The 23,916-nt window shown below is 44.7% G+C and overlaps 1 protein-coding gene and 1 long non-coding RNA gene across 13 annotated transcripts in view; one reads left to right on the plus strand and one right to left on the minus strand.

Annotated features, from left to right (window-relative positions):
- LOC111095197 overlaps window positions 1-14,016 on the minus strand; it is a 67,358-nt gene extending 53,342 nt beyond the window's left edge. For both annotated transcript variants that reach the window (XR_005356930.1, XR_005356929.1), the window contains exons 1-4: window positions 13,857-14,016; window positions 11,895-12,219; window positions 10,444-10,571; window positions 2,182-2,316 (exon numbers count right to left, since the gene is read on the minus strand). This is a non-coding gene — a long non-coding RNA (uncharacterized LOC111095197). The remainder of the gene's footprint in view (window positions 1-2,181; window positions 2,317-10,443; window positions 10,572-11,894; window positions 12,220-13,856) is intronic.
- The window catches only part of TTC23 (tetratricopeptide repeat domain 23), a 96,285-nt gene that overhangs the window by 63,838 nt on the left and 8,531 nt on the right, over window positions 1-23,916 (plus strand). For 9 of the 11 annotated variants that reach the window (XM_038532704.1, XM_038532702.1, XM_038532703.1 and 6 more), the window contains exons 7-9: window positions 1,631-1,736; window positions 12,116-12,243; window positions 16,963-17,112. In XM_038532704.1, the coding sequence (XP_038388632.1) occupies window positions 1,631-1,736; window positions 12,116-12,243; window positions 16,963-17,112 (384 nt within the window). Of the gene's footprint in view, window positions 1-1,630; window positions 1,737-12,115; window positions 12,244-16,962; window positions 17,113-23,396; window positions 23,579-23,916 lie in introns of all 11 variants that reach the window. The other 2 variants (XR_005356928.1, XM_038532710.1) reach the window with 2 other exon arrangements.

Below are 23,916 nucleotides of genomic sequence, written 5' to 3' on the forward strand. Positions count from 1 at the left end.
GGATAGCAAAAGTTGTTAAGAAAATTAAAATTGAGGGGCGCCTGGGCAGCTCAGTGATTAAGCCTCTGCCTTCCACCAAGGTCATGATCTGTCCTGGGATGGAGCCCCTCCAGCCCTTGCAATGAGCTCCACACTCAGCAGTAAGTCTGCTTCTCCCTCTGCTCCTTCCCCTGCTCCTGCTCGCTTTCTTTCTCTCTCTCTCTCTCTCTTTTTTCTCCCTCTCTCTCTCTCAAAGAAATAAATAAAAGCTTTTTTTTTTTTTAAAAAAAAAAAGGAGGGAGAATTAAAATCGATATTACAAGTGAAAAAGGAATCTTAGTTACTACTAGTATGTCTTGCCTGTCCCAATCTGGCATTTCTCCTTTAAAATTCACAGTACCCAATACAATTAATTGGGAACTACCCACCATCTCGAATTAGTGCGTTTTCACTAAAGTCATGGGGCCTTTTCTTGCTGCCCACACTCTGCTCCTGGCCTCTCCTGCCCTAGGTGATCGGTCATTATGTGTTTATTGAATGAATATAACCTTATTACTAATAGCATTTTTAAAAACTTAAATGTCAACAGTCAAATGAGTATATATCTTCTCCTTGTATATTGTATACTTATATATTTCTCAACATATATTTATTTTCTCTTTTATTTTATATCTTTTTATTTGGAGAAACATATTTTGTATTCTTTTTGAGAGGATTATCATTATTTTATATTCATGGGATCATAGGCTTTATTTTTTTCTCTTAAATAATTTTAAATTGGGCTTTATTTTCAAGGAATTGAGCTGTTTTCTGTGCTCAGGCAGCCCCATGGGCCAGTTTGAAGAGGATGCAGGCTAATTGTCTTGCTGGATCAGGCACTGAAGAGGCTGCTAATACCTTCACTGAGTCCCCCTTCTGAGCTGAGGGCAGGCAGGGGGCTGTGCTTGCTCACTTCCTCTGCACAGCACTGGCACTCCATAACCCATCTCCTTCCTTCCTGAAACCTTTCTCCCAGCTTCCTCATATCCCCTCGGCTGATACCACACTCAGGAGTAGACTTTTAAATGATATACTTACGGAAGAGCCCTGCTCACAGCTTCAAACCATCTGGACTCAGCCTTTCTTTCTCTACTTCACAATGCTTTTAAAATCCAGGTCTGGGGGTGGCCCAGCGGTTTAGTGGTTTAGCACCACCTGTGGTGGTGTGGTCCTGGGGACCGGGGATTGAGTCCCATGTTGGGCTCCCTGCATGGAGCCTGCTTCTCCCTCTGCCTGTGTCTCTGCCCGCCCCCTCTCTGTGTCTGTCATAAATAAATAAATAAAATTAAAAAAAAAAAATCCAGGTCTGGGGCGCCTGGGTGGCTCAGTCAGCTAAGCACCTGCCTTCAACTCAAGTCATAATCCCAGGGTCCTGGGATCTAGCCCATCATTTCCCAGCTCAGTGGAGAGTATGCTGCTCCTTTCTCTCTCTCTCTCTCTCTCTCTCTCTCTCTCTCTCTCAAATAATCTTGAAAAATAAAATAAAATCCAGGTTCCTAAGAATCATCTAACGAGCTAGAAGTTCCTTGGCTTTCTGCTTATCACTGCAAAAACAGTTAGTTCCCTGTTGCTGCCGCCAACACAGACATGTTTCTTCTTTCCTTGATGACAGGCACATCTCATCGTGCTAAGCAAAAACCCCTCTCAAGAGGAGGCAGCAGTCTCCGCACATTTTGTCGCCCACGCTTCCATCGCTTCTGGGAGACCCGAGCACCATGGTGAGTGCAAAACCTGTGGGCGTCCCTTGCTGCCTGCTTTCTGCCTGTCCTGCAGGCATGCTGCTGGGCCTGTAAACCAGCTGCCTTTAGGAGGGGTGAGCAGGTGGCCTGAGCTGTGACATCGCGATCCTTTGCCGAGCTTTGGTGGCTTTACATGGCCATACATAGCTGTGCCACTGTGTTAGCTTCACCAGTGGCCTTTGGTTTCTGTCCTATTCGGCCTTTCTCTAATCTTTTACTTTGAAATACAGTGAATCTTCATCCAAACGGAGCTGTTAAGATCCCCAGAGAATCTATGATGGGATTACAGGGAAATCTGCTCTGCTTTCAAAGGTGATCTATTTTTAAAAATTGTTGTGGCGCTACTGTGGCAACAGACCTGACTTGTCAGAATCCCAGCCCACAGACTTTCACAGGACTGAGTTTTCCATCAGCGTGAACTTACGTGGTTTTGGGAGTCCAAGAGGAAGCTGCCATTTATGACTCATATGGTTTTTCTTAGCCCCATGAAATAGGTAGAACAGTGAGCCTGGGGAGTTCTTTAATCCAGCATTCTGGACACAGAGCATACAGTGTGCCTCTGTGGATGGAGAACACATATTCCAGTGACTTTTTTTTATCAGAATATTCAGAAACAGAGTATAACTCATCATCAAGAAGACCAAGGGGTGTATTCCAATAAGATGAAAATAATCATGTACTATAATAAAATAAGATCCAATGTGCCAACAGGCCTAAAATTGAGATCCAGAATAGTTGGGGTCCAGGAAGCAAGAATTGGGCTAGGATATAGAGGCTGGCGGGCAGGCAAGGATGAAGGGGCACCTCTGTGAGCAGCCTGGTCTGCACAGATCCCAGGGCCAGGCAGGGGCTCCAGTCCAGGGAGGAGCTGGTGAAATGTATATCGAGGTTTACCCATCTTGTCCATCCTGCCTTACAGACTCCTCATTCTGGTCTCCTGGAGCTTTGAGGACCTTTTCAGAGCAGCCTATCTAGGAATAGAGAGAGAAGGCAGGCAAACTTTCAGATTCTCTCTCTCTGAAATACTCCATATATGACAATCGACTTCAGAACCTTCCAAGAGCCGGCAGGTCTTTTTGACCAGGTTATTGGTACTGAAAATTACTTTAATAAGGAATTAATAGGGAAGAACCTTCCATTGCCAATAATTAAGACAGTTAAGATGCCAACACATGTCTGACGGAAATCTGACTAGCAGAAGTCACAAATCTACGTGTCTCTCGGAACCACAGAAGCAGTGTGACACAGATAGTCTTGACAGTACAGTAGGAGCAGCAAGTGCAATTGGAAATGGCAGCTATTGTTGGTTGTAACATAAGAGAGACAATACAGAGCACTGAGGACTGTAGCAAACTGGAGAGGCCATGCCCTATTAAGTGAGCAGTGATCTCTGGGCTCTAGCCTATCACTGTCACTTCTTTCAAGAGAAGGCAAAAATCTAGATTTTTATGTATAATTGATGGGAACTAACTCAAATATGTTTCTGGCTCTGAGTGTGGCAAAAGAAGCATGAGGGTCAGATGTGTAATGTCTGACCTGGACAGCAGGTGTGTAATGTGCTTGTCAGATCCTTCCTGCCATCCTCTGGGGCTCGTGGGTTCAAGACAACTGGAGAGTTCTGAGCATTTAAACTGGTGGAGTGGGGATGGGGTGACTTCACTTGGGTGAAGTCTAAGAAAGAGAATACCAAACAGCTAGAGGAGACCAAGGCCCAAAGACCCTCTATGCCTGGAAGGATTCCAGCTTGCCAGCATCTCAGCTAGTTAATAAATGGATGGATTGGGTCAGGTCCAGTAGAACTTGTGTCCTGAAATGTTTTTTCCCTCTAGCTGCAAAGTTAGGCCACTCTGCTTTGCATGATTCACAGAAGCAGATAATCCATATTTTTTTTTTTACATTTTTTAGTCTAAATATAGTGTATTATAACTGAGAATGACAGTAATAACAAGATCTTTGAGAATTCAGTGACCTCACACAGGAATAGTAATAGTAACAACTAATGCTTTCCTGGTGTATTCTGGTATGGTTCTAACCAGTTACATCTGTTAAATCAATTAATCCCCATAGTATTTCCCTGAGATTGGTGTAAGTACTTCCAGTTTCTGGTGGAGAAACTGAGGCACAGAGATATTATGTAATTTCCCCAAGGGTGCATAGCCAGGGAGTAGCAGGCTTGAACCTAGACTTTTTTTTTAAAGATTTTATTTATTTATTTATTTATTCATGAGAGGCACAGAGAGAGAGGCAGGGACATAGGCAGAGGGAGAAGGAGAATTAGGATACCTGTGGGGAACCTGATGCGGGACTCAATCCCAGGACCCTGGGATCATGACCTGAGCCAAAGGCAAATGCTCAACCACTGAGCCACTCAGGTGCCCCTGAACCCAGGCTCTTGACTTTATATTATATTAAAAGGGCTGCACGTGCCCCTTCTCCTTCCTTGCTTGCCTCCCTTTAGGCCTGTTTAGGAGTCTGTGGCATTTGGGACAGAGGAAGGACATGAGAAGAGCAGAGGCAGCCCAGAGAGATGGGTGGGGGCCAGTCTAGGAGCATGGACAGGGTCTCAGCTCCCCTTCTGCCTTTGGTGGCCTGAACCCCACAAGCTGACTTGCCAGTCAGAATTTGAACTATAGGAGGAATGTAGAGATGGAAGAAAACTTTCCTCAGGAGCATGGAGCTGCAATTGGCTTTAGTGGACTGGTTGCTAGAAATGTAGGTAGCAGGAATCATGGTAAGATCATGTTAATGGTGACAATAGTAGCAGGAGTCAAGCTGGCCCTGTATGCAGGTGCTGGAACTCTAATGCATGTGCTCATTTAACCCTTTCAACAACTTAAAGGCAGGACATGACCTCCCACTTTACAAGTGAGCTAACACAGCCCACTCTCCCTACCTGCCACTTCGGTCAAACTGTATTGTCTACTCACTGCTCTGCCCAAAAAAGGACACAGTCCCCATGAGTCCATAGGGTGTCTAGACAAGCCCTTCTCAGGCTCAGCTTCTATGAATCAGAAAACACATGAAATGGCTATCACCCTGGTGCCATCAGGAAGAAAATTTACTGAAGCCTTAAAGGCAAGTCAGCGCTAAGTGAAACTGGGCAGTGAAACTAGATCACAACAGCTGCTTGCTGGGCAGCAGCATGAAGCCCTGGAGCAAGTGCAAAGGGCAGCACAGCCCTTGTCCCCAAGGCTTCAACCGACCATCAAAATGGGCACGACAGAAACAAACACAGGCAAAGAGAATCCCCCCACCCAACTCTTCCCACTCTGTGAACCAGATTGAAAACCATATGTATCAGAATCCTAGTTCCCTTGATGGCAATTATAGGAAAGGCTATGGAAAATCGACTGCTCCTCCAGCATTTTAAGATACAAAGATTGTTCTGGCTCTTACCCACAGTGCCTGAATGTGGTGCAGGCTGAGAAGACCCATGTTCCAAGCATAAAATTAGTGTGCCTCTGGAAGCAGGAACGAGGGCCTCACCCAGCCAGGAGCTGCTCTGGGAGCAGGCAGGCGCATCCCCATTGTGGGAGGCTTGCAGGGAGCCTGGTGTTTCATGTCCTCCCTCTGTTACCTCCTCACAGGCCTATGCCCCCTCAGCAGGAACAAAAGAAGCCCACCCATGGCTGGGGGGCTCTCTAGGCTAGGCCTCTGCTGCCTACAGCAAGGGGGAGTTAGAGGGCTATATTAAAAGGGCTGCACGTGCCCCTTTTAAACTTTTAAGTTTGGAACTTATCTTTGACAACTTAAAGGAGGCCACCCCCTCAAACACATACACATGCGCACACTAGTTGGCTTTCACCCAGGATGGCAGAACTATGACCTGGACTTTAGTCACTAAGTTCAGAAATCACAGCCAGATCCCCTGGGAGCAAATCTGCATGTTTCACCAAATGCCCAGGAAATCCAAGTGCATAAGGACCTCAGCTCAGTTTCCCTATGCTTAAACCTGTCTATGCAGAGTACAGATTTTTTTTTTTAGAATCTTTAATGAGAAAAGTTGTTCATTTGGGGATTCTCCGTAGCCTGCTTGCTAAATGCCCATTGAAGGCATTGCCCTCTGACAAATGAAGTGTCTCTGGTCAAGAAGCTGGCGTGTTTCAGGCTCTATGCTCAAGCTAATCCCTTTGCTCTGTGCCTTTCCTGCATTCCTTATGCAGACAAAACTGCCCTAGAAGTCACGAAGGATTGTGATTGCATAAGGACTTCCAATTCAGGCGCCTGGAATGTCACTAACCTGAGCCTGGCCTGCATCCCGGAGCAGCCATAGACAAACTTGGTATTAACAGCTCTCCCAACCCTGCTAAGTGTTGAGGGCATTGGCCTTGTGTTTATAACTCTTCTCCTAAAGGATATTAAAATGAAATGGGCAGAAGCCAAGTGCATTTCAGTGTAAACCTTTGAGAGGCAGAGCCTGCTGAGCACAGGCGGCCTTGTTTGGAAGTGGCTCCATCTGCAGCCTGAGCTCTGTCGGGTCCAGACACAGCAGAATGGAAGGAGCTCTGTTGGAGCCTTGGGGACAGGGGGTGGGATCCCTGGCTGTGTGAACCAGACTCATGAGCATGGGGTGCATTCCCAAGGTGTAATTCCCTATGCACAAATATATAAATCTCCCTGGCCCCCACTTATCCTAGGCTCTCCCCACATTTTTCACAGCAGACATAAAATAGACATTGTGTCTTAATGATGTCTCTTATTTTATATACTTCCACGATCCTCCCATTTCTCAATTCTTCCTCCTCCTTCCTTCTTCCTTCTCAGCCTGCCTCCCTTCTGGGTCCTACCCCACCCCCAGCTCATTCCATGTCCCCTGGGTGATGGATACTTCTTGGGCCATGTGTGTCCCATGGAGACAGTAAGTCAGACAGGTTCTGGAATATACACACATGCCCAGCCCTGATGGACTCCTATCAGGTAACATAGCCACCTGAGAGAAGCCACAGTCAGGTGTCCTTCACCTTCCTGTGGCCCTCCTCAGCTGCCCTGACTGTTTCCCCCACCCCACTTCCAACCTGGAGAGGCCTCCAGGTGGGGTGTGTGGCACAGCCCTGCTGGGGGAAATGAGTGTAAGCCATGGCTGGCAACACCCAGCCACCTCTCTCTCTTCCTCCTCATTCTTTCCCTCACCATCTTCCTCCTTCCCTCCTCAGCCTTTGCACATCCCCCTTGAGCCCTGTGTGCTCTGAGGGACCCTTCCTTGGCTCCTAGGCAAGGCCCATTTCTTGTTACAAAATGCCCAGCCATCCTGGGCCTGGCCTGCCTCTGAGCTCCACAAGCAGATGTCAGCATCCATGCCTACTCTGTGCCCCAAAGACCATGTGAGATAGGGGAAGCTGTAGAGAGCAAGTGGTGGGCGAGGCCAAAGAAGAAGCCTCACCCTGCCTCCCACTATCTTCAGTAGGTGGTGAAGAAACCACTGATGCCAACCTGCCCCTCAGAGATGGCTTTGGACTTCCTGGGATTGCCCGGCTAGTAAGCCGAGGCAGGTCTGCCACTCAGAAGCCATGTCCAGGGCCTCTGAAAGTGTTCTTCCCAAAAAGGGTCTCCAGTGTGGACCACTGAAGGCCTTGAGGTGAGGGGCGAGCCTGACTTGGGCTTCCTATGCCCTCAGGCCACCCTCACCCACCACCCCCACCAGGGCTAGTAGGTGACCTCGCGTCAGCTGCCTGTGCAGAGCCTGTGGCAGCCCCCCAATAATGTCTAAATGGGTCTAGTCTGTTTGTTTGCTAGGTGATGGAGCTCCTCTGGGTTACTACCAGGCTAGATTCCCTATGGTCCTTAATGCTTTTACAGTGAGTATGGAGTACAGCCTGTTTCCTAAGACTGTTAACAAAAGATAATTGTCACGTTGTACACGCAGGCCTCCCTCTTGATGAAAGCTATCCTCACTGTTCAGCTCTTGCCTTAGCACAGCCTCAAGAAAATGAGCCCAGGGTTACTGGAATTTGTTTGGTTTTTTTTTTTTTTTTTTTTTTTTTTGAATTTTTTTGGAATTAAAAGCCTTCTAACCTCCAGTATGTCAGATTGTAACCCTGCAATCCTCTTGCACTTTGAACAAAGCCTGGGATTTTTTTTTTTTTTTTTTGCCTATATATGAACTAGAGACAGAACAGAGTCGGCAGGGCCTCCAGGAGACATTAAGCCCCCTTGCCCACCAGGCTACACTTCCTCCCTCACTCTAACTCACAGACAAACTAAACATTGTGTTGGAGTGGAAATGGGAGAAGATTCATGGCCTTGGAACACCTGTGCTACCAGGGCTCAGATTTACAAGCTATGTCATGCTTCTGTGCTTTAGAAAATGACCTCATCTCCTGCCAGGCCACAGGCATCAGGTTGCAGATGATTCTAGAAGATGTTTTTAAAGTTAGGGATGGCCATTGTAAGAGTACTGAAATCTCTGGCGCTTCATGGCTTCAGGGCGCAGGGGTATGTGGTATCTCCCCACCCTGTTTGACCTTCCATCTCTCTGGAAAATCCTGTTGTCACCTGTCCGAGATGGACGTCCAATGGTGTGCCCACCCCCGGAAAAACAAACTGCTCATCAGGGAGTAACTCCTTAGCTATAATAACAGGATAAATTTGCTCTCCCTGAAAAGACTTGATCATGTGGTTCCCAGTTCAAAAACCTAATTTGGGGGCCAGACAGGTGAGGGAAATACATCAGGGTCTTGCAATAAAGCAATTTTCCTGTATCCCAGGTAAAGAAAAAGTAGTTTCAAATTTAGAGACAGGGAAGTCACCCACAGTGGATGCCTACACCTTCCTCTGTTCCCCAGCTCGAGGCTGTGCTGATCTACAAGGGCCCTGACATAATGCCTGACGTGTGGCCCACTTGTATGGGACAACAGCTATCAGGAACCCCTCCTCCATCCTCACTCCATCTGATGAGCGACCTTGCAGGTGGCACCTGCAGAGAGCAGATTTCTGGGCAGAGTGGCTCTGCCATCCCACCTGGCCTAGGACCTCACAGTGTTCACTTCAGTCACCCCCCCCCAACCTTAATTTCAGTAATTAATCCCTTCTTCCCTCCCTCCGTCCTCCTTTCCTTTCACTCCCTCTTCCAGAGATCCATGCATGCTAACGAGCATCCTCTTTGGAAAGTATGAATAGGCCTTCCCAAGTTAGAGGTTGGGCCATTTAGGCACTAGCTGGAGTTCGGCTGAGCCGCATCACGTCCTCTCTCACAGCATCTCTGTGAGATCAGCCACGCTAAGGGAAGGGGGCATGTGGTACTCAGGGCTAGAGGACCAACTTAAGTGGGGTGCTTTGTAGGGGGACAGTTGGTCAGCATATGACTGCTGGGAGGAAGATATCCTAAGAGGTGAGAGGACATTACAAGTAAGGGGCTAGAAGGGTATTAAGCACAGCTGTGTCCTCCTGTGTCCGAGAGACCAGCTCCTTACTCAGGAAGGGGAGGGAAATGCTTCCCATCCCTCTTGCCTGCCCCGTTATCTGAGCGGGGCACCACTTCTGCTAAAGCCTAGGGTCTGAAACTCAGTCCCTCCTCTTCCAGCCGCAACCCCTTCCTACACCCTGGACATCTGTCAGTCTCGGTGGTATGGACTCATCTCAGGGGAACAAAGACTCAGAAAGATCTTTACTCTAGAAGAAGAGCTCAGATTCTTTGGCTAATTCCCAATTAGACAGAAAATCAAAATAGCCAGAGTCCTCCACTCCAGATTATCCTTGTTAATTTTTAGACCTGGCATGTTCATCTCTCTAATGCTTTTAAAATCGACAGAATAAATGCCACATCATCCTCACATTTGCTGTCACAAGATTATCAGAGTAGCCAAAATTAATACTTAGTTGGAGCATTAAATCTGCAATGCTTTCTTCCATGAGTCTACTCAAGTAAAGAGATTTTCTACTTGGTAGAATTTTCTCCTACCAAGAGAAACTTCTGAGTAAATACTCAGAGATACACCTGCTGATCTTGCAGTGGACAGAGCCCCATTGAAAGAAAGGAACAGGGAACTCCAGTTCAATCAACTTCTGTCTCCCTACAAACTCCGGGGGTGGGGGAGGGGCAGTGCAGCTGGCGCTGAGATCTCTCCAGAAGACATCACCTCACAGCAGAATTCCTGCTTCCATCCAGCAATGGCCTAGGTGCCAAGCAAAGTAGACCTTGCGGAGAAATGAAACTTCCTTATTCTCAGGCCTAACTTTTCTCTAGGTGGACTGGATTCAATAGACATGTTGTGCAGATGTTGACTTGTTTCCTTTCTAAAGGGAGCATGATCAGGGTGAATTTTAGGTGTTCTCAGAACTCTCCAGGCATGCCTGCAATACACACAAGCCCCGTGTTCTCTGCGTTTTGACCACTCTGTCTTCATAGAGCTCTCATCCTCGTAATGTCTTAATGTCCCACTCTGCTTCTGGTGTGCCTGCTGGTCTTCCTGGCATGAGCAAGAGAGGTCCATGACCACGATCCTCAAAGCTGTCCCTGAATTTAAATGATTACCATTTACTGAGCATGGACTAGGTGTTAGGCATGTCCTCAGTTGTTTATATGCATGAACCCATTTACTCCTGTCAACAACCCTATAAAGAAGGTACTAGTTTCCCCCTTTTCAGACAAGGGCATTAAGGTCAGTGATGTGGGGGCACACAGCTAGCAGGTGGCAGAGGCAGAGCCCAAACCTGGGCAACCTCAAAGTGCAGCCCTGGGAACACTCACTCTCGCTGCACAGGCTGACCCAATTCCTGCTCCTCCGTGAGTTCTGGAGTGCTGTATTCATGCAGGCCGCTCTGGAAGCACCTGGCACTCACATCACCATATGAGAAAGATGAATTCAAGGGGTGATACTTTGGAAAAAACATGAATTTAGATAAAACATTAGCTGGTCTAATCAAAATAGTGAGGAAGCACAAATACAACATTAGAGATGATAAGGGGGAAATAAGCACATGTAGAAGAATGTAAAGAAGCAGAAGATTACGTTTTATCTTTTTGCCCATATCTATTTGCACTACACGATACACGTGAGATTTTCAAGAGGAAATGTCGAGTAGACCACTGTATACGTGGGTCATAATCTTCTCTGGCAGTAGTTGTATGCTTGTCATGTGTCGCAGTAAGGTGGTCCACAGCAGGTGCTTCAGGGGGAATCCCATGTTTGCTCCCAAGATAGAAAGATACCGCATTTTCCTCTGCTAGAGCAGGGGTGGCTGGCCCCACTTGCCACTTGTATTAGTAATAAAGTTTTCTTGGCACACTGCCATGACCATTCATTTATGTGTTACCATACATTTATGGAAGCTTTTATGCCTCAAGAGCAGAGTTGAATACCTGAGACAGAGCCCAGGTGGCCCCCAAAGCCTAAAATATATACATCTGATCCTTCACAGAATAAATTTGCTAGCCTCTATGCTGGTACCTTATGATTTCTCCAGTTTCAGACTCATTCCTAGTTAATTTCTTGGTTCAGAATTTCCAAACCAAGTAGGTGATGCAGATGGAGACCTCACACATGCACCTGCCCCCTGTGTGGTGTGCCAGCTTCAGATGCTATTTTTCTCACATAACCTCATCACAGGAGTAATATTTCATCATATTAGCATGTTTCACTCACCATCACAGGGGAGGAATTAGACAAAGATGAGGGGCATATGGTGTCATCCTAGAATTCTGCCTACCGCGCTGCCTTTTTGTAGGGAGCTCTGTTCCATCTTCCTACCACACAGAGTCCTCAGGCCTCATCTCCAGTCCTTACTCTTATAGAATATACCTTTTTTTCTCATACCCTCATGGACCATTCTGCTTCAGCCTCCACTCACTGCTCTGGCTTCCAGTTGCTTCATTTTCTATACCTGAGGTTTTCCTTTTCTTGCTTTCAAGATTGGCATATATTTAAAAATACTTTCATTGTATTATAATCAGTATGTTTATATGTTTGGAATGATTGAGTTTCTTCCTTCAATGGCATATCAACCATATTTTCCCAAATTTTAATGTTGTAAAACTAGGTTCTAAGATAACAGAGTCCATTAAAGTGGACCCTTGGAGCCCTCCCCTCAGTGAACAGCAACCAGAGTTAAAGGAAGAATTAATGGTTAATCAACCGGAAAACTATACCAATGTGTTCAGGTCTGGGGACTATTTTCCCCGTTTGCATTAGCTTTGCTTACCATATTGCTGGAGAGCTAAAATGTATGAAAACCAAGGGAAGTAAATTGCTGTATCCTTCTGAGACCTAAATCTTTGCTGAGAAACAGGTAGATTAACTAGGTCCTCTTGTCTAAATACTTATTATTTTCAAATAGTTCGCCACCACTAAAAGCATATTGATCCTGTTTCCATTTCAAATCTACAAGCAATCTTCAAATATTGTTATGGTACTTTTCTTCAGATGTGGCCGAGCAGTATTTTCAAGAGAGCATGGCGAATCTTAAGGATGCTGAAGGAATGGGAAAAGCCAAATTTCTTTCAATTCAAGATGATTATTGCCATTTTCTACAAGTCATAGGACAAAAAGAGGTAAGTGAGTTTGGATCAGAGTTGACTAGTTAATTTACATGAGTTGTTATACAAAGGGCTACTCTTGGGCAGCCCCGGTGGTGCAGTGGTTTAGCGCAGCCTGCAGCCCGGGGCGTGATCCTGGAGACCCGGGATCGAGTCCCACATCAGACTCCCTGCATGGAGCCTGCTTCTCCCTCTGCCTGTCTCTGCCTCTCTCTCTCTGAATAAATAAATAATTCTTTAAAAAAAACAAAACAACAACAACAACCAAAAAAAAAAAAAAAAAAAAGGGCTACTCTTTCTACTCTGCAAGCAGCTATTAAGCCTACATGTCCAAGGCATGTGCTAAGCTCCCATTGGGACAGGGATAAATAAAGCCAGGTGGCCTCTCTCAGCAGCTCCCAGGTACTCAGTCTGGGGAAATGCAAACTATTCATGAGAATAGAATGCCATGCACCTCACCCCCCCCACAAAGGATCTTAAAGGACTAGAAACCTTGAAAACCCAATGGGCAGACCCTGATTATCATAGCCTGCAGTTATGTCTGGGATAGGGGGTGGTAGATAATATGCCTGATTCCTCTCTCCTTATTTTGGGTTATAGATGGAATTTACATATCTAGTGAGAACTATGCAGCACAGAAGTTACAGCTCGTGGTCCATTGAACCATACAAGCATGCTTTTTTATGGCTTGTATGCTTTATATGCTTTATGTCAAAATGGAAGATGACCCAGAGTTTATTTTCACTTAATTAAACCCTTGGAAACTTATTCCATGCAAAACCAGCTACCAGAAAGCCACTTGCTGTGGCTTGATTTATATAGGTATATCTGTTTTCAACTTTAACCTATCAAGGCAAATCCTTGAGATAAAAAACCTTTATTTCTTCTGCTGTTCTGTAGACCTCCCCCCACAGCTCTGTTCTAGCCCTTAACTCCCCGCACCGTTCTCTCAATTGATATGAGCTTACGGAACGTGGGTTTATTTGGGGGGTTTTTTTGTATATTCTTTTATTGGAGTTTGATTTGCTAACATATAGTAGTATAACACCCAGTGCTCATCCCATCAAGTGCCCCCTTCAGTGCCCGTCACCCAGTCACCTCATGCCCCCACCGCCTCCCCTTCCACTACCCCTTGGAAAATAGGTATTTAATCTAGATGCATCCATGTTCCTCAGGCCAAAGTAGGACGACAGTAACCATAACAAATGGAGCTTATATGATTTTCTGGATCACTCAACTAAGTAGAAAGGGGCCTTCCAAGGACCTCACATTCTAGAATATCTGTAGAAGTTCTCTGGAGAGTACTCAGGTCAGAAGCCTGGAGGGGAAGAGGGGGAGTGTGCCCATATCATGCCTTCCCCCTTCCAGCTCATCAGTCATTTTAACCTCTAAAATGTCCTGGTTGCCAGATCCACCTCTGCCAATCATCACCTCCTGTTTGGACCACTCAGACTCTGGTCCCCCAGCTGCTTTTTTCACTCTTGCCTTTTTCTCATCCATTATGAATAAGGAAGTGATGGTGATCTTTTCAAAATGCAGATCTGATCCATGAACCCCTGTTTGCAAAATACTCCAGTGGCTTCTCAATGCCCTTAAAATAAATCAGAATCCTGTATGTCTCACAATACCTGCCACATGATCTGGATTCTGCTGACATTTCCAGTCTTATTTTCCCCCCTCCCCTAATCTGTTCTGGCCACATTGGCTTTTCTAATCCTCACTGATTTAGCTAATGCAGATCCATCTTTGAGGACTCATCAGTTTGCCTGATTCCTTTCCCCACTCTTCATTAGATTTTTCCCATTGTTGTTCATCATAGAATCCTTTTGACATAATAATGTGATAAAGGGTGCCTGGGTGGCACAGTTGGTTGAGCATCCACCTCTTGGTTTCGGGTCAGGTGATGATCTTGGGGTTGTGAGATCAAGCCCCTTATTGGGCTCTGCTTGGGATGCTCTCCCTCTCCCTCTCTCTCCCACTCAGGCTCTCGCCCTTTCTCAAATAAATAAATTTAAAAACAATATGGTAAGCATGGTATAGGAATAATAAACAATATAATGAGAATAGTAAGTTTTGTGTGGATATGTACTATCTTTCCCGTGATTAGACTGAATTCTGTGAGAGCAGGAATCCTCTTGCTCATGATGGTTAGCCAGATGAGCAGATGGGTGGGTGGGTGCTTGGCTGTGGGTCACCTGACTGCTCTGGCTACCACAGGGCATCTGCCCTCTCCCCTGTTCTTGTCTGGTATCCTGCCCTGGTGTCTGTCACTGATGCCACACTTCACTGCCCTTGCCCTAGTCACCCACATCAGTGGTACTGAACTGAAGATGTACCTCGTTCCCCTCAACCTTTTGCCAAACTGGCTCTTTTTGTTCAATCCCCTGCCAGCCCTTCTGGTGCCCTGGTAAGAATAGAAAAAGCTGTGTCTTCTTCAGGTCGATGCAGCTTGTGCCAGAGCACATTGCTTGGAGAGCGGCACACAGGCTGGATTTCAGCTGTCCTCATTTTCCTGCCCCTGTACATGACACAACCCATCCAACCGAATGCGGTAGCTTTGCACGGTGCTCACCCTGGTCGCAGCCCTCTTTCTGGATTCTAGCCAGAGTTGACCAACAAGGCTGGGCCCGATGACAGTCCCAGGCATGAGCACGGCTCTGTGCTCAGACTACCCCGGATGTGGTCACAACCCATACATGAGCAGAATCCTGTGCTAACAGGAAGGTGATCTTTGGGAAGGAAAATGCCTTTTAAAGTAAAATGTCACTCTGCCATTTGTGTGAGTTTATCTTCTAGTTTTGCTACTTTCCTGCTCAAGAACTTTCTCCAGCTTCTTACTCCCCGTAAGAAAATCAAAACTCCTGAGCCTGGCATGAAAGCTCTCCACCACCACCAGCCCATCCTGTGACTCATGCCTTGTTTCCCTTCCTACTCTCTGGGTTAGAGTCAGATGAACCCTCAGGGCTGACCCTGTCCTTCTCCTACCTCACACCTGGGCTCCCAGTTTCCCATGCCTTCTCCTCAGCCCACCCAGGTCCTATTTTTCCTTCATCCCTCTCCATAAAGCTGTTCTAACTTTAACAGACTGACACAGTCAGTCCACCCATGTGGCATCTCTCTTCCATGGCCCTCTCCACCTGCCGTTCAAGTTCATGCACGTCTCTCTCTAGTTTCCCCAATCAGGCTATAAATGGCATTGAAAGCTTCATTTAGAAAAAGAATCTGGCTCTTCTTTCTATCATTGGCTCCTCAAAACCTGACAGTCAATTTGCATGGACAAGTTGCCAAGTCTAGCACCTGCGCCATCCCAAATCCTTGCTCAGAGATGCTGGGAATGGATCGCAGTACAAAGGACATGATAGGCTTTAGCATCAGGCAAGTTCCCCATGCACCGAGGTAGGTCACACACTTCACAGTTTACAGTTTCTCTGCTCCTATGTGATTTCATCTTTCTACCAAGAAATTGTTTCTGCATCATCAATGCCTTCACTGCTCCACACCCCTCACCCCATCCCTGGCACTTAACTCATATCATTGCCAATAAAACGTGTAAAGCTTTGCCAGCTCCTTCTGTCTCTGGAGCGCTTATCAGGATGTCTTCAGGGCTATTCGGTGGGGAAAGCCCTTTAACTGGTTCCAGGCTTATTTGGCTCTCAAAGTCAGCATTTGTATTCTGTAGCCATAGTCAGGCTTTCCTATACAAGAGCATGGGAGAAATTCAGGAGAAATGTTAGGGATGGACAGGCAGGGCTTTCCCTTTGTACATCTTCGTGTCTGACTAAAGAGCTTAATGTCAGAAGATACTGGTTTCTGACCAACTCATGTTTTTTATTCCGCGTTAGTTTAAGTAAATCTGATAAACCAAACAAAATATCAAACGTATTTAATTTTTCTCCATGTTAGAATGTTTGCTTTTGGTTTCCTAAACTATTTCTTATGAGAAATAGAAAACCCTGGAATATGTTCTGGATGTTTTGTAAGGACCTAAATTGCCAGGAAACTCTGACTTCTGCTTATGTAAGAACATCACTGAAAAGAATTAAAATTACCAGCCAGATTCAGATCCTGGGTCTGCCCCTGCGGAGCTGTCTGATCCTGAGTAAGTTTCTTGACCACTCTGTGCCTCAGTTTCCTCCTCTGTTCAATGAGGATTAAAATCGTACTTAACTAGAGGAGACAGAATTAAAAGCCCTCACAGGTAAACTGTCCAGCACAGTTCTTGGCACATAGAGGACACAATAGATGTTAGCATCTTCTCCTAATACTCAGCTGAAGTGAATTCCTGTAGTATCTGAAGTGGCTTTGTTCTCCAAGTGTCGTTCATGCATTCTCTCTCCAGAGTTAACACCTCTCTGTCCCCATCCATGCTGTTTCCTGTGTCCTGTTTAAAGAGGAAAGTGGGCCTAGCTCATGAGACGCTACCCCTGAAAAGGGAAAATACACATCAGTTACATCATTTTCTTTTTCTTTTTTTAAAGATTTATTTGAGAAAGAGAGAGTACATGAGTGAGGGAAGGGGCAGAGGGAGAGAACATCCAAGCAGACTCCCATTGAGTGTGGAGCCTGACTCGGGGCTCATAAACTGAATCCAGCTAATGAGCTGAATCCAAAAGTTAGTTGCTTAACCAACTGAGCCACTTAGCAGCCTCCAGTTACACCATTTTATTAAGAGGCATTGATCTTTATCAGCCTTTGACCTTTCTTACCAAACTTTAGCTTTTGTTCCTTTCACAGAAAGCAACCTCAATCCTGAGAGAGTCCCTGGAAGCCAAAGTGGCAGTATTTGGTGACCTCAGTCCCAAGGTGGCAGAGACGTACCGGCTGTTGGGTGGGACCGACCTGGCTCAGGGGAACCACAGTGGGGCTCACAAGAAACTGAAGAAGGTAAAGCTGGAGCCAATACTAATATGGAGAAAATTCTCTCCTGGGTCACTTTCTCTCCCTCCACCATGCTGTTTTTAAATGAAACTTTATCAGAGGCTTATGTGGTAAGATGACACCACTTTCACAGTCAATCTAAGCCAACACTCTTTGGATAAAGAGTACAGTAATCCACTTATACACCTATGTTGTTAGATGAATTATCAATTATGTTTTTACCACGCAAATATTTTTAAAATTTTGCCTACTGCATTTTATCAATCTTTTATTGTACTCCTTTTGTACACACAGTTTATGGAGGAATTCTTGTGTGTGTTCTTTACTATTTATATGTTTCTTTTTAAATTTGAAGTTTGTCTGTATGGAAGGTGTGAGGTAAGGATCCAATGTTATCTTTTTTTCAAATGGCTATCCAGTTGCCTAGCATTATTTTATTAAAGAGCCCATCTGTGCTCCAATGACTTGAGAGAACACCTTCATCATGTACTACCCTTCTATATATACTTGAGTATATTCCTAGCTTTCTATTCTCTTCTATTTGTCTCTCTGTTTACTCAAATTCCAGTGCCTCATTATCTCAATTATAGAGATTTCATAGTATGGGTTAATAGCTGGTAGGACTCAACTCCCTGCACGGTGCATGGTTTTTTATTTCCCTCGAGTATCAGGCTTTCTAGACATTTTTGTATATTTATTTTTCTTTATTTTTCCTTTTTTAAAAAAGATTTTATTTATTTTTTCATGAGAGACACAGAGCGAGAGAGGCAGAGATGCAGGCAGAGGGAGAAGCAGGCTCCATGCAGGGAGCCTGATGTGGGACTGGATCCCAGGACTCCAGGATCAGGCTCTGGGCCAAAGGCAGGCGCTAAACCACTGAGCCACCCAGGCATCCCTGTATATTTATTTTTATATGTGAATTTTAGTAATCAACTTGTCTAGCTCTATAAGAAGTTTGGTAGAATTTTTTTTGGAGCATTGTGTTATTTATAACAACTTCAAGAGTACTGACATCTTTATGATATGGAGTTATTCTACCCAAGAACAAGGGGTAGTCTTTATATTTGTTCATGTCTACTTGTGTATCATTCAGGCACATTTTAAAGTGTTCCTTGTATAAGTTCTGCACATTTCTTATTAGGCTGATTTCTAAGCATTTCCTCTTCTTTAATGCTATTATAAACGGAGTTTTATCTGGTATTATATCTTTTAACTGCTTGTGTATATGTGTATGCAAACTATTGGTTTATCTCTGTTATTTTATATTCTGCTAGCTTGCTTATCTCTTTTCTTGTTTGAGTTAATTTGAGCATTGGTTCTTTCAGGTTTTTCAGGTGTACTGTTACATCATCTGCAGTTAGTTTTACTTTCTGTTTTATGCTTCAATTCTTAACGCTTCTAATTGATTTCTCTTGTCTAATTGCATTGGTTTGTACCTCTAGTACAAAACAAGTAATAGTGGAGATAATAGGCATCCTTGTCTTGTTCTGATCTTAGTGGAAATGCCTCTAGTGATTCTTCATATAGTAGATTCTGGCTTTGGACTAAGTTTTATATATTTTATCCTGATAAAGACGTATTCATCAGTTTCTATTTTCATGAGTTTTTTTTTTTAAATAGAAATAAATGCTGGATTTTATTAAAGGTGTATTATATTATAACATTGAACCAACCTTGCATTCCTGGAGTAAATCCCCTTTGGTCCTATTGAACTATTTTTTCAACATGTTGATTCTGTTTGCTAACATTTATTTTAGGACTTTTTGCACCAGTATTTGTAAGTGATATTTGTTTAAGTACAATGTTATATTTGCTTCATAAAAATAATTTGGAAGTTTACCTTTATTTCCTATGCTTGAAGGAATTTACACACACTAAAACTAGTATCTAGTCTTTGAAGTTTTGTACCTCCAATGAAACTCTTTAGGCTTGCTTTTTTTGGATGGCAGGGAATATCTTGACAATCTTCTCTATTCCTCTGTAAAAAAAAATTGCTCTGTTGAAGCTTTCTATCTCCAATGAGGTCATTTTATTTAAAATTAATTCATGTAATGAAATTACACTATCTATTTCACTATCATTTTTTAGATTTATTTGCATTTTAATTGACTTACAAAGTAATCTCATGAATTTTTAAAATTTCTACTTTTTTAATAGTTACCTTCCCATTTAATTTCTTCATTTTATATTTGAATTTCCTCACTCTTCAATGACTGAGTTAGTGGTTTGTCGTTTTTGTCAGTTTCTCAAACTACATGGGTCAATCACCCTCCTGTTCTTTATCACTAATTTCTGATCTTATCTTTATTACTTCTTTTTTTTGTGACTTATTTTGTTTGACTTTGTTGGAGTTTTCTCTATCTTTTTGAATTGGGAATTAAATTCATTTGTTGTCATTTTTCCTGAGATAGTGTTTTTAGGCTGTACCTTTTTCTTTTCTTATTGCTTTAAATGCATCTCATAAGTTTTGTCATGTTGTGTTTTCATTACATGAATTAATTTTGAAAAAGGGGAAAACCTGGGAACCTCTAAGTAACATAACTGACCAAAAGAATTAACTTTAGTTCTGAGTAGGCTGCCCTATGCATTGAGCCTTCTCTTCTTAGGACTTTTGCAGAAGACATCAGATCTGGGAACATGAGTGGTGCCTATTTTTTAACAAGATGATACATATAACTATTATCACTTAGTCAACAGTAGTTATCGGCACCTTCTCTGTGCTAGTACTGTGCTCAGCAGACCTGGGAAAAGCAATGATCAAGTTAAATATGCATCTTGCTTTTATGAGACTTTCAGTCTAACCAGGAAGATATGTTAAACTAATCATTTAAGATAATTTATTTAAACAAATCATTTCAGATAATTTGAACATTATACGTGTACCAAAGACATTATTGAGGGAAGAATGAGGAGGGCAGTGAAGGTGGCAGTTGCCCTGGGTTCCTCCATCCCTTACTTCTGAGCTAATAATTATTGACCGATTGTTATATCCCTGGGTTGAACAATTTACATATATTAACTTATTTAAGTCCTATAGCAACCTGAAGAGTTGGATACCTCTAATTCTGTTTTGTTTTGTTTCTTTTGTTTTGTTTTGTTTACAAAGAGGAAAAAATGAGGCTAAAAGGATAGGTGTCTCAGCATTGATTGCAAAGTCAGGAGTTGTCAGAGTGGAACTTTGGCACCAAGCAGTACAGACCACACCATCTGTTCTACATTTCACATAGTTCATATCTTGGGCTCCTCAGTAAGATTTTATTTGAACCAGGGCTTCCTATGCTTAAAAACATTTGGGAACCAGTGGCATAGTGGGGAGAATGCCAAGATCAGGATAAGAAGGAGTCTTTGGATTATCACTGACAGGAAACAAACTAGCTCAGGTATAAATGGGTGTCTGTTTTGTGGTTTCCAAGGAAGAGCCAATAGGCAGATGATTAGCAGAGCAGGATGTAGCTGAGCTTCAGGAGAATGTTGCAAGGCTCTCTCTGTCCAGAACTCCTGCCTGCTTCTCTATGCACATCCTCTTCCTCCTCTGTCATGGTTGTGTCTCCCCTCAAGATGAAGATCATGGCTGCCAGCCTTCCAGAGTTTTACTTCCTATCCCTGTGCCATTTCTCAGTCCCAGCTTGAAAGTTCTCAGGGAAAGGTCTATAAGCCTGGCTTGAACCCAGTGCTCACTCTGGATCAGTCAGCTGAGGCCAGGGGCGGGGTAAGCTGTAAGAACATGGTGCCCTCAAGGCAGCTGGGTGGCCCAGGGTGGAGATAGTGCAGGAAACACAGCCTCATAGTCAGAAGACCTGAGACAAGGTCCATGGAGCCCCTCCCTATTTTTGAAGCACGTGCAATGCGTACAGTGGGCGTGGAGTAGCTTCCCCGTTTGAGAGCATCCCAAGGAGAGTGAAGGAGTTACAGATTGTAAACCCCCAACTACAATAGCATGTGCTAAGTTCTCCAGGTCCACCCTGGGATCTAGGGGAGGGAAGGGGCTTAGGGTAGGTGTCCACGGATAAGTAGTCCTGAAAAAGAGTGTAGCCTAACAGAGACAGGAATTCCCAGGTTGGAAATGGAGTGGAAGAAGAGGCTCAGGGGCAAGAGAGTGAAGCCTGTTAAAGAAGCACAAACTAGATGGTGCTGACCGTCTTTCAGGACTCATCTGGGAAAGACATGGGGTCAGCTCCCTGCAGCCATGGTTGTAGGTTAAGGGGCTGAGACTTGATCCCTTAAGCAGGTGTCCCAAACAATGGCCACTTCATTGCCTGTGTTTATTTCATTATAGTTAAGGACATAAGCCGAGTTAAAAATGGCTTTTGCAGATAGTCCTAAAACCTGTCATCATTTTATAGGTGATCATAAATTGACTGGAGTAGAAGGAGCACTAATTGAACCCCCACTAAGTGAAATCTCACCTGCACCAAAAAAGAAACCCATTCTTCTCCTTAGTAAAATTAGATTACAAAAACAACCTACTCATAATTTCACTGATAAAACAAACTTGAGGACATTTGCTCTCTCTCGTTACATATGTGCCTACACCGTAATTTTGTCTCTCAGCCTACAAAGCCCACAATATTTACCTTGTGGTGCTTTGCAGAAGAAGTTTCCTGAACATTGCTCTAAGCAGCTGGAAGCCAAGAAGGGAATTTTAAGCAGATAATATAGACCACGGATCTATATTTATACTTCAGATTTAAAAAAAAAAAAAATCATAGTGAGGACAGCATTGAGAATGGCTTGGAATGGGCCAGGAATTGAGACAAGAGGCTGCAGGTTTTTCATCTGTGAAATGGAGGTAACAGCAACACCCAGACTTTCTTCCCCCCACATTGTCCCGGGGACAGAATGAGGGGAGGAAGCGAGGCTGTCTTGGAAAGCAGCAGATCCAGTGGAGTCCAGGGTGCCAGGGTGCACCAGGAGGAGGAGAGGGCAGAGCTTTCCCAGCCGAGGCACTGCCTGCCCTTGGGAAGGAGTCTCCACTGTGATTCCTCTTCCGAGGGTTCAGCCTGGCCACTCAACTCCAGGTCGGGGAGGGACCCCAGGCATGGGGCAAGCTGGCAAATGTGAGCAAATGCCCAAGAAACTTGGGCAGGGGCCACTCGAACCTTCACAAAGTCCCACCATCCCCAGTGGAGCTGGGCAGGTACCACTATCGACCTACAGGCTTGGGGCCAGGCTGGCTGCTGCCCAGGGCAGCCCATACATCATTCCCAATCCTTGCAGCCCTGCAAGTCAGATGTTAGTAGCTCTGTGTTTGTTTCTTTGTTTGTTTGTTTGTTTGTTTTTAAAGATTTTATTTATTTATTCATGAGAGACACAGAGAGAGGCAGAGGCAGAAGCAGGCTTCCTGCAGGGAGCCTGGTGCAGGACTCGATCCCTGGACCCCCAGGATCATGATCTGAGCCACCTAAGTGCCCCAAGTAGTCCTATCTTACAGGCAAGGGGCCTGAAGCGCCTGGAAACAAGTAAGTTGTCTATGGGCAGGTTCCTCTTAAGCCCACATGCTTTCCTTATTACCAACTGTTCACCAAGTATAGGGTCTTAAAGCCCGGCATCAGGATGACCTTCTGAATCTGCATCCGGGGCAGGAGTCCAGGAGCCCAAGGATCTGCATTTTAGCTTTTGGGGGAAGGTTGAGATTACTGCTCTAGGCCCCATGCCCATCCACGGGGCTTAAAATCAGCTCAGCGTCAAGAAACTGTCAGGTTTCATCACTCCCAAAGTCTGCAGTGGAAGTTAGTGCAATTTTTTCCCTTCAGTTTGGCCTCATTAACCATCAGTCCTGAACACAATGGCTTTGACATTTTAAAGCTATCTGGTTATTTGCCAGAATGTGGGAAGAAAAGGCTGAAACTTCTATGTCTGTTGGTCGTGTGCACTGTGGTCCACACAGTCCTCGCTGCCACTCCTCTGTGCTCATCTGAGGACAGGGCTGGCTACACCGTGAATGCTAGGGCACACACACAAGACCTGAAACATGCCCTTGCATATCTGCTGCTGAGCCAGACATTCTCCATTTCCATACTTAGCCCTGGACTCTATGGAACCAGCAACAGCTTTCTAAAGCTGCTGGCTTAGTGTTTCTCTGATTTTTTTTCACAACAGCTGAATCTCCCAAGTTTTTAATTCTGGAACAGAAACCCAGTGAATACTAGCTTTTCCAGACATGCCCTCCTGTGCTGAGTGGCCCGGGCATAGTCCTGTGGGCATGAAAAACAGGAAAGCATGAGAAACAAAGCAGACCGTGGGATTAAATTACTGAAAGGAAAACCGTATTATTGATCTGTTTTTCAAAGGCATCTGCCTGCAGGAGGCAATTGGAGAAATCTGTTGGCTTCAGATGGAAATTTCCACAGCAAAAGTTCCACATGCTTTTGCAACATAGAGACCTGGTTTGATTCTAGGAGGGGCATCACTGCCAACATTTTCATCCAGGTGAAAGGCTACAAAAAAAGGCTTCCTAAAGACTGTTTCCCAGGTCAGTAGCCTCTCAGGACTCATCCTGGGCCCAGTGACAAGATGAAGTTGGGGTGGGGCCCCCCTTCATCTGGCCTCCCTCATAAATAACCATCATCATTAGGGGTCAATCCACTGCCTGACTGCTTCACAGCTGTGAACATATGCGAACATTAAACATTTCCATAAAAGAATAACATAATTTTATGTGACCTCTCTCCAAGAAATTCATAACGATGAGATAACGAATCGGTTGAAGAGAGGTGGAGGCAGATGGTTGTTGTTCATAGATTGTAGATGAGAAAGCCATCCCTGGACAGCTCTATTTTATTCATAATTCACACACTGCCATTCCATCAC

This window comes from Canis lupus, chromosome 3 (genome assembly GCF_011100685.1).
Source record: "Canis lupus familiaris isolate Mischka breed German Shepherd chromosome 3, alternate assembly UU_Cfam_GSD_1.0, whole genome shotgun sequence".
In the NCBI taxonomy this organism is placed as follows: Eukaryota; Metazoa; Chordata; class Mammalia; order Carnivora; family Canidae; genus Canis; species Canis lupus.